This window comes from Myotis brandtii, unplaced genomic scaffold (genome assembly GCF_000412655.1).
Source record: "Myotis brandtii unplaced genomic scaffold, ASM41265v1 scaffold133, whole genome shotgun sequence".
Lineage (NCBI taxonomy): Eukaryota > Metazoa > Chordata > Mammalia > Chiroptera > Vespertilionidae > Myotis > Myotis brandtii.
The window spans coordinates 1,722,153-1,732,491 of NW_005354718.1; the positions used below are offsets into that span (position 1 = coordinate 1,722,153).

The window sequence follows — 10,339 nt, forward strand, 5'->3', positions numbered from 1 at the left end:
CTGGCTCATGGCTGGCCAGTGCAGAGGTGGTGGCAGGAGCCTCTCTCACCTTTGTGGCAGCACTAAGAATGTCCAACTAAAGGTTTAGACCTGATCCTTAGGGGGCCTAAGCCTTTAGTTGGACATCCCCCGAGGGCTCCCTGGCTGCTAGAAGGATGTCTGACTGCAAGCTAAGGCCTGATCCCCCGGGGAGTGGGCCTAAGTCGGCAGGTGGACATCCCCCAAGGGGTCCTGGACTGTGAATGGGCGCAGGCTGGGCTGAGGGATTCCCTCCACTCCCCCAGTGCACAAATTTTTGTGCACTGGGCCTCTAGTCTATATATAAAAAGCCTAAGCGACAGTTCGACCATCCGACTGGTAGCTATGATGTGCAATGACCACCAGGGGGCAGACGCTCAATGCAGGAGCTGCTGTGCTGCAGTGATTTGGCAGCTGTGGTTCTTGGGTGATGCACCCCGGAGGAGGAGCCCAATTCCGGAGTGTGTCACCCAAGAACTGCCCTCTTGCAATCCGGGACCCCTCGGGGGGTGTTGGAGAGCCAGTTTTGGCCAATCCCCCACAAATCCATGCACCGGGCCTCTAGTTTGTTAATAAGATTATATGGGCTTCAAGTGTACATTTCTATGATACATGATCTGTGACCTTGAGAATATTATGCTTAGCAAAAATAAGCCAGAAAAAGCTAAGAACCATATGATTTCACTCATGTGGGGTATAAAACTGAAACTCATAGACACAGACAACAGAATGGTGGTTACCAGAGGGAAGGGGGTTGAGGGTAGGGTAGTAAAAAGAAATTGTCATTGGCTTTTGTTGAGCTGTTCTTTCTTGCTTGGTACACCACCATAGCACTGACAAATTCAGCATGGATATTTTTTAAAATATTTTTTTTACTTGATATTTTATGTTTTGTGTCCGAGGGTTCGATAGTTCTTGGCTGTCTAAAACTTCTAAAGACTTCTGCCTGGCACAGATAAAAGCTAGCTTATTTTGTTAAGTATAAGAATAGAAGTAAAGTTCTGCCAGATTAGGCAATTGGACAGTTTTTACTTCAAATTTCCCTTTGGTTTAATATTCTGTTCCTTTAAGAGCTCATAGACAAGAAAATGTAGAGGTTAAAATGAAAAGAAGGTAAAGCATCTCCTGAGTTTTCTCAACATTTTGTTATTAAAATTTTTGAACTTATTGCAAAGCTGAAAGAATTATATAGTGAACAGTCATATACCCATCACCTGGGCTATACCATTAACATCTTATATATAAAAAAGGCTAATATGCTAAGTGTCCTTCCCACTATCCAACTGCTTGCTATGACGTGCACTGACCACCAAGGGGCAGACCCTCAACGAAGGAGCTGCCGTGATGCACACTTGGCATTTACCGAGAAACGGGCAGCGCGGACTTGGCCAACAAAGCAACACTCTGCTTCCCCCAAGTGGGACACAGGGCCCACCACCACCATGGAGCGACAGCCCACCAAATCACAGTTGTCGCTGCTGAGACCCCAAGGCCAGCCCAGAAACAGTCACTGTGGGCGCCAGGTAATGACATCACATAGCGACGCCCAGCTTCCTCTTCCTAGCAACTAGGAGTTTCTGCAGCCCAGGGTCATGACTTGCTTTATACCTAGGCGGAAACATTTACACTTTAATTAAATGTGTGTGAAGCATTTTCCCATGCCTCATCTCATTTGATCCTCACAGAAGTCCTGGAGTAGGTAGATAGGAGACTCAGTGGAATCCTATTTTCTTTTCATTAGCCAGAACACGGAGATTTAGAAAGCTTAGAAACTTGACCCAACTGAAAAGAAGTAAGAAATGGTGGACCTTGAAAATGACTTGGGTTTTCTCACTGTGCAGAATATAGTCAAACACTGCTGTAGTTAAATATTTTACCCTTTGTTCTCCCTGCATGATCCTCAATGATAATCTGCTTCATGTTGATAATTACTGCTGTGTTGCTGACAATTACCTGAAAGAGAAGTTGGGGTGCTTCACTGGGCTGGAAAAAGTTTAGCTAAATCAGAAAGCAGGTATAACTAAACAAGTTTATTCTATATCTATAGAAGGCTAAGTTGACTCACACATGCGCAATACATATAAAGCTCTCGTGCCAATCACACCCGTGTGTTTCCATTTGTCATTGTCGATTGTGAATTTGGTTGACACTTCTATTATAGAGAAAGGGTGAATAGCAATATTAAAATATTTCTTCTAATTAATTTCCTTTCGATGTACACAAATTCGTGCACCGGGCCACTAGTTTTAATATACTTGATTTATCACCTGTTTATCTCTCTATCCAGCAGTCAGTCCATCTTGGATTTTTTTTTTTATGCTTTCAAAGAAAATTGCAGAAATTAATACATTTTCCCCTAAATATTTTAGCATACATTAACTAGATTTCAATATTGGTGTATTAGCTTCTTCCCCCCTTTCTTTGATATTTTTATTTTCTAAATCTACTAAATCTTCATTCATCCTGAAGATTAGTAGAAGTTACAGGAAAAAGGGAAGAAATTCTCAAAGAAATAATACAAGAGAAATTGACAGAGTTAAAGAGAAGCAAAAGTCTTATATAGTAATACCCCATAGAGTATCAAAGATGAACACCTAGACAAATCAGTGTGTGAAATTTCAGTATACTAATCATAAAGAGAAGGTTCTGAAAGATTTCAGAGAGAAAAAAGTAAGTGACCTCTAAAGGAACAATCATCAGAAAGTGCGTTTTCTGTCAGAAATCTGGGTGATAGAAGCAGGTAGAGCAATGCCTTTAAAGCTCTGAGGGAGAATAATCTTAAGCCTAGCTTTCTATATATAGTAACATTATTAATCAAATATTAGGGCAGAATAAAACAATTTCAGAAACAAGAATTCAGAACATTTTTCTCTCATCCATTTTTTCTTATGAAGTTACTTGAGGATATACTTTACCAGATTGAAGATGGAAAAACATGGGATCTAGGTTAGAGTGGCTCCAACTCAAGTACTAAGTGAAGGAAGGCCCAGGATAGGAGCTAGCCTAGAGAGCAGAAAGTGCAGTTGGAGAAAGAAAGATCTCAGAGGGGGGAAAGGATTTAGTAGAATACATAGTGAGATTGAGCCGTTGGAAAATTTGAGAAATGAATAAAGTTAGAGAATACTAGAGAGACGTGGCTCAGATATAAAAGCAAGGTAAAATAGAGCATGATTTTGAAACTGTTTTAGTATAAAAAAGAATTCATTTGAATTTGACAAACTTTTGAGAGACATAATGTAACAAAACAATTGTATTTCTGTCACACAATTGGTTCTGCGATGAATTATATGTACAAAACTAACAAACATTGGAATGAATTGTTAAGTGAAGTTTTAAGAGCTCTGTCAGGGTAGCTCAGTTGGTGAGAGCCTCGTCTCCATACACCAAGGTTGGGGGTTTAATCCCCAATCACGGCACATGCAAAAATCAACCACTGGGAAAAAATCGACCAACAAGTGCATAAATAAGCGGAACAACAAATCGATGTTGGGCGTGTGCTTGCACGCTGGCTCGCGCGCTCTCTTTCTCCCTTCCTCTCCTTCCCTCCCTCCCTCACTCTCTCCCCCCTCCCCCTTTTCTTCCCTCCCTCCTTCTGTCTCTAAAAATCAATTTTTTACAAAAAGAGTCCTGTGTGACTCAGTTGGGCATCATCCTGTGCACCAAAGAGTTCAATTTCCCGGTCAGGGCACATGCCCAGGTGCGGGCTCAGTCCCCCATAGAGAGTATGAAAGGAGGCAGCCAATATTTCACTCTCATATCTATATTTCTCTCTCTCCCTCTCCCTTCCTCTAAAAATCAATTTTAAAAAAAATTAAAAAGAATGTATAAAGAAGTTTTGAGAAAGTTTTTAAATTTTAAGTTTAATCTCTTGCTATTGATCTGTTCAGACTTTCTTTTATCTTTGTAGTGCAGACTCAATTTATTTACTGAATTTAGACTCAAGCTCAACTGATCTTTCAGTACCTTGATTTGGTTTTTTTACTACTTGAATAAGTTTGAATCTTTCTAGAAATTTACCTATTTCACCTAAGTTGTCTTATTTGTTGGTATCGTTTTATTTTTGTAAGGTTGGTAGTGATGTCCCCTCTTTCATTCCTGATTTTAATCTTTTTGGTGGGGAGGGGTCTGGCTAAAGGTTTATTAATTTTTTAAAACATATTTTATTAATTCAGAGAGGAAGAGAGAGATAGAAACATCAGTGATGAGAGAGAATCATTGATCGGCTGCCTCCTGCATGGACCCTACCTGGTACTGAGCTCCAACCCCCAACCCAGTCATGTGCCCTGGCCAGGAATGAGCCGTGACCTCCCTGTTTATAGGTCGATGCTCAACCACTGAGCCGTGCCTGCTGGGTAAGGTTTATTAATTTTAATGATCTTTTCGAAGAATCAAGGTTTGGTTTAGTTGATTTTTTCCTATTATATTTCTGTCCTCTATCTTACTAATTTGTGCTCTAATATTATTTCCTTCTTTCTGCTTGTTTCTTTTTTTTTCCAGTATCTTAAAATGGACATTTAGGTTATTTAAGATTCTTATAGCCCTGGCCAGTGTGTTCAGTGGTTAGAGCGTTTGCCCATGCACCAAAGGGTCTCAGGCTCAGTTCTGGGTCAAGGGCGAGCACCTGGATTTGCAGGTTAGATCCCTGGTGCTGGTCCTGGCACATGTGGGAGGCAATCAAGGAAATATTTCGATGTGTCTCTTTCACATCAGTGTTTCTCTCTCTCCCCCCTTCCTCCCTCCCTTCTACTCTCTCTAAAAAGAAATGGAAAAAATATCCTCAGGTGAGGATTTTTTTTTTAAAGGTTTTTCTAACATAGGCGTTTATAGCCACAGATTTCCCTTTACACACTGCTTTTGCTGCATCCCATAAGATTTGGTGTTTGTGTCTTTGTTTTTATTCATCTCAGTATTTTCCCCTGAGATTTCTTGGCTTCATTGGTTATTTAGGAGTGTGGTATTTTATTCCCACATGTTTGGGAATGCATTTATTTTTAAATTTTGGGATCAACTGATAGACTGATTATTGAAGATGTATAAGTAACTACAAAACAGGTTACAAATGGGTCACAAAAAAGTAAAAGGTAAAAGAAAAGGAATAGCTGACAGAGGTGGGAAGTAGACATGGAAGGAGAAGAGATCAAAGGACAAATGTCCTCATTTAACAAAGTAGATAGAAAGTTGTATAACCTATGGTTGATGGTACAGGAAATGAACGTTTAAATCTGTTTTGGACTTTGTACGGTATTGTCACATTTGTCATAAATTAGATGAAGCACATATGTGTGCGTCTATAATAGTTTTTTTAAAATATATTTTTACTGATTTTTTACAGAGAGGAAGGGAGAGAGATAGAGAGTCAGAAACATCGATGAGAGAGAAACATCAACCAGCTGCCTCCCGCACACCCCCCACTGGGGATGTGCCCGCAACCAAGGTACATGCCCTTGACCGGAATTGAACCTGGGACCCTTGAGTTCACAGGCTGATGCTCTATCCACTGAGCCAAACCGGTTAGGGCGAACTACTAGTATTTTGATGACTTCTTAAAGAGAAATCATAATGGAAATTTGTTAGATGTTGTTTCTTCCTATTATATGCCTGGTTCTTGTTTTGGTAAGCTTTTTTGTTGATTTGACATTTCTTGTTTTTCCCAGACTGAGGCAGCTAAATTAGTTCCGATGGGTTTTACCACTGCAACTGAGTTCCACCAAAGGCGATCAGAGATCATACAGATTACTACTGGCTCCAAAGAACTGGACAAACTACTTCAAGGTGTAGTAATTCCTTATCCTATTTTGTGAACTGCAGTTAGCAAAGCATCCAGGTCATAGAACAAAACTAAAGTACATGTGTTAGATATGATTAAGAGATAAGAGAAGTATTCACATTTATGAAGTAAGACTGCTCCAGGGTGGGACCTGACTTGTAAAATGCTAAAGTGATCTGCCAATTAAATAATTTAATCTCCATTTAATATTGCATTCAGAGAGTAAGCTCCCTCTGCCTAAAGAAATAATTTTAATCTTCTACTTTAACACACAAGTTTGAGAATCTGATGGCTGATTAAAACACTCCATGTTTGGTCCTAGCTGGTTTTTTTGCTCAGTGGATAGAGCATTGGCCTGTGGACTGAAGGGTCCTGGGTTCGATTCCCGTCAAGGGCACATGCCCAGGTTGCGGGCTCAATTCCCCAGTAAGGGACGTGCAGAAGGCAGCCAATCAATAATTCTGTCATCATTGATGTTTCTATCAATCTCTCTGCTTTCCTCTCTGAAATCAATAAAAATATATTAAAAAAAAAAAAACTCCATGTTTGAATACCGCACTGTAGTTTACACTAATCTTCAGGACTTTATGGAAAGCTATAGTTTTGTTTATGCTTTTATTTATTTTTAAATTTTAGAGAGTGAGGAAAAAAGAAAGAACAACATTGATATGTTGTTCCACTTATTTTTTTTCCTCTTTTTTTCTGTTGTTCCACTTATTTATGCATTAATTGGTTGATTCTTGTATGTGCCCTGACCAGGGATCTAACCCGCAACCTTGGTGTATTGGGATGATGCTCTAACCAACTGAGCTACCCAGCCAGGGCAGAAAACTATAGTTTTTGAACTTTTGGAAGCATTGCTGTCCTAAGTTAGATTTGATTCTTGTTGCTTCCCCAGATATTTAAGCATTCAAGTTATCTTTTTATAGAGTGCAAAATATCCTGAGTTCAGGAATCACACTTAAATTTAAGTGTTAGCCCTCCCCTCTGTGCCGCTGTATCATCCTGTAAATATCTTTCTGATGAGCTCCAAAAACATTTCTATGATTATTGTTTCTAAACATTTGTATTGTGCTAAGAGGTGTTTCTTATTGCTCTCTTAGGAGGAATTGAAACTGGATCCATCACAGAGATGTTTGGAGAATTCCGAACTGGGAAGACCCAGATCTGTCATACATTGGCTGTAACATGCCAGGTGAGCTGTTGGGCCTCTAACTAATCAAACCAGCAAGAAGTTATTTCCACTGTTTTCAAGCATCTTTTGGGATGGATATTAAGGCACTTTCTCTGTTCTCAAGAATCCCATGTGCTAGTTAAAAAATAAATTCCTACTGCAAAATTCTTCCACATCATAGAAACTTGCAGATCATTGACTTCAAATACTTTCTTACCAACCCCCAGGCCTCCCGTGGCTTTATCTCCCCTTTTCACCATCTAGATTTTATGATTCATCATTAAAGTCATTCCTTTACCACCCCGGCCAGTGCAGGTCAGTGGTTGAGCGTCAGCCCAGGAACCAGGAGGTTATGGTTTGATTCCCAGTCAGGGCATATGCCCAGGTTTCAGGCTCAATTCCAATGTGGGGTGTGCAGGAGGCAGCCGACCAATGATTCTCTCCCATCATTGATGTTTCTATTTCTCCCTCCCTCCAGCTCTAAAATCAATAAAAATATATTTTAAAAAAGTCATTCCTTTACCAATACCCTCAGATTTATATCCTATACCTGAAGAGATGCCAATCTCAATGACCCCTGTCTTTTTAATTTTTTTTAAGTATGTTTTTTGTTTGTTTTTGTTTTGTTTTATTTCAGAGATAGGAAGGGAGAGGGAGCGATAGAAACATCAATGATTAGAGAGAATCATTGATTGTTTGCCTCCTGCACGCATCCTACCTGGGCACGTGCCCTGACCGGGAGTTTCACTGTGAACTCCTGGTTCATAGGCCGACACTCAACCGCTGAGCCACACCGTCCGGGCTGAATCCTGTCTTTTTAATGCCTATTCTCAAATAGCTGATCATACTAGAGAAAAATCATACCATAGAGCTGATTGGCTTCACTTTAAATTTATGACAAACTTTAGGTTAGCATTCAGTACTGCTAGGCAGATTACTGTTTCTGCATTTTTGCTTACTTTTTCTCACTCAGTAAAGACAGCTTTATCAGTTCTTCAACCTTCATGCTCTTTTGTTTTGTTTTGTTTTGTTAATCCTCACCCAAGGATATTTTTCCCATTGATTTTTAGAGAAAGTGGAAGGGAGGGGGAGACAGAGAAAGATTGATGTGAGAGACACACTTTGATTGGTTGCCTCCTGCACATCTCCCAGCCAGACCAAGGATCAAGCCTGCAATCGAGCCTGCAACTGAGGCACGTGCCCTTGACCACTTTGAGGTGATTTTTTCCCTTTGCCTTATTGGAAAGAGGGGGAATTTATAGAATCATAGGTAAGTTGGTCAGTTATATAAGAAGTACAGTGTTCGCCCTGGCCGGTTTGGCTTGGTGGATGGAGCATCAGCCTGCGGACTGAGAGGTCCCAGGTTCAATTCCGGTCAAGGGCATGTACCTTGGTTGCGGGCACATCCCCGGTGGGGGGTGTGCAGGAGGCAGCTGATCAATGTAAACATCGATGTTTCTGATTCTCTATCTCTCTCCCTTCCTCTCTGTGAAAAGTCAATAAAATATATTTAAAAAAAAAAAAAAGAAGTACGGTGTTCATTTCTACTGTTATTTTTGTTCTCTCTAGCTTCCCATTGACCGGGGTGGAGGTGAAGGAAAGGCCATGTACATTGACACCGAGGGTACCTTTAGGCCAGAGCGGCTGCTAGCAGTGGCTGAGAGGTAGGTTACTGGATTAGATGAGAGAAGTATGGCTGTACCTGTCACTGTCATGATTTATAGCGTTAGTATGGTTGAACAGTGTCTTCGTTTTTAAAAAAAAATGTATGTATTTTCATTGATTTCAAAGAGGGAGAGAAAGATAGAAACATCAGTGATGACAGAGAATCATTGATTGGCTGCTTCTTGCACGCCCCCTACTGGGGATAGAGCCCACAACTTGGACATGTACCCTGACCTGGAGTTGAACTGTGACCTCCCATTTCATGGGTCAATGCTCAACTACTGAGCCACACCAGCTGAGCATCGTCTTCTCGTATTACTCCATACTAGAGGCCCGGTGCACGAAATTCGTGTACTCGGGGCCCCTCAGCCCGACCTGTGCCCTCTCGTAGTCCAGGAGCCTTCGGGGGATGTCCGACTGCCAGCTTAGGCCCGCTCAGCAGGGAGTGGGCCTAAGCCGTCAGTCGGACATCCTTAGCACTGCTGCGGAGGTGGGAGAGGCGCTCACCAGTCATGAGCCCAGCTTCTGGCTGAGCGGCGCTCCCCTGTGGGAGTGTACTGACCACCAGGTGGCAGCTCCTGCATTGAGTGAATGCCCCCGGTGATCAGTGCACGTCATAGCAACCGGTTGTTCTGCCCTTCAGTCGATTACATATTAGCCTTTTATTATATAGGAGGATTCCAATGGTGTATGTATGTAGTAGAGAAAAGCATTCTTCTTTAGTCAGAAATCTATGAGTTGCTGCCAGAGTGCATTTAAAAAACCCAACAAGATCCAACTATATGCTGTCTTACAGAGAAACCCCTTAGGTTCAAAGACTCAAATAGGTTGAAAGTAAAAGGATGGAAAAAGATTTGCATGCAAACAGTAACCATTAGAGAATTCTAGTAGTTACTCTAATATCAGACAAAATAGACTTTAAGATACACAAAAAATATTACCTGGGACAAAGAAGAACATTTTATAACTAAAAGGTCAGTTTATCGGGAAAGTATAACTATAAACATCTAATAACTGAGCCCATACATATGTGAAACAAAAACTGACATAATTGAAGGGTAAATAGACAATTCAACCATAATAGTTGGGGACCAATATCTCACTCTCAATAATGGATAGAACATTTATCAGATGCCCTGATAAAGGGCAACTGCAAAAAACGTACAGCTTGCATCATACTTAATGGTGAAAGTCTGAATGCTTTTTCCTTAAGATCAGAAACAAGGCAAGGGTGTCCACTCTCACCACTTATATTCCACATTTTACTAAAAGTCCTAGCCAGTGCAGTCAGGAAAGAAAATAAAAGGCATCCAAATCGGAATGGAAGACATAAAACTATTTACCGATGATATGATCCTGTATGTAGAAAATCCTAAGAAATCTACACACATACAAAAAAAAAAAAAATACTATTAAAACTAAATTAGTTCGGCAAGCTGGTAGGTTACAGTTTCTCTATACTGGCAATGAACAATTCAGAAATTAGGAGAACAGTCCCATTCACAGTAACATCAAAAATAATATTTAGTGCCCTGACCAGTTTGGCTCAGTGGCTAGAGCGTCGGCCTGTGGACTGAAGAGTCCCAGGTTCAATTCCGGTCAAGGGCATGTACCTTGGTTGTGGGCACATCCCCAGTAGGGGGTGTGCAGGAGGCAGCTGATGGATGTTTCTCTCTCATCGATGTTTTTAACTCTCTATCCCTCTCCCTTCCTCT

General features: G+C 40.9%; 1 protein-coding gene across 1 annotated transcript in view; it reads left to right on the top strand.

Annotated features, from left to right (window-relative positions):
• The window catches only part of RAD51 (RAD51 recombinase), a 25,993-nt gene that overhangs the window by 8,943 nt on the left and 6,711 nt on the right, over nt 1-10,339 (top strand). Inside the window, exons 4-6 of the mRNA XM_005860248.2 lie at nt 5,673-5,790; nt 6,889-6,980; nt 8,529-8,623. Of these exons, the coding sequence (XP_005860310.1) occupies nt 5,673-5,790; nt 6,889-6,980; nt 8,529-8,623 (305 nt within the window). The remainder of the gene's footprint in view (nt 1-5,672; nt 5,791-6,888; nt 6,981-8,528; nt 8,624-10,339) is intronic.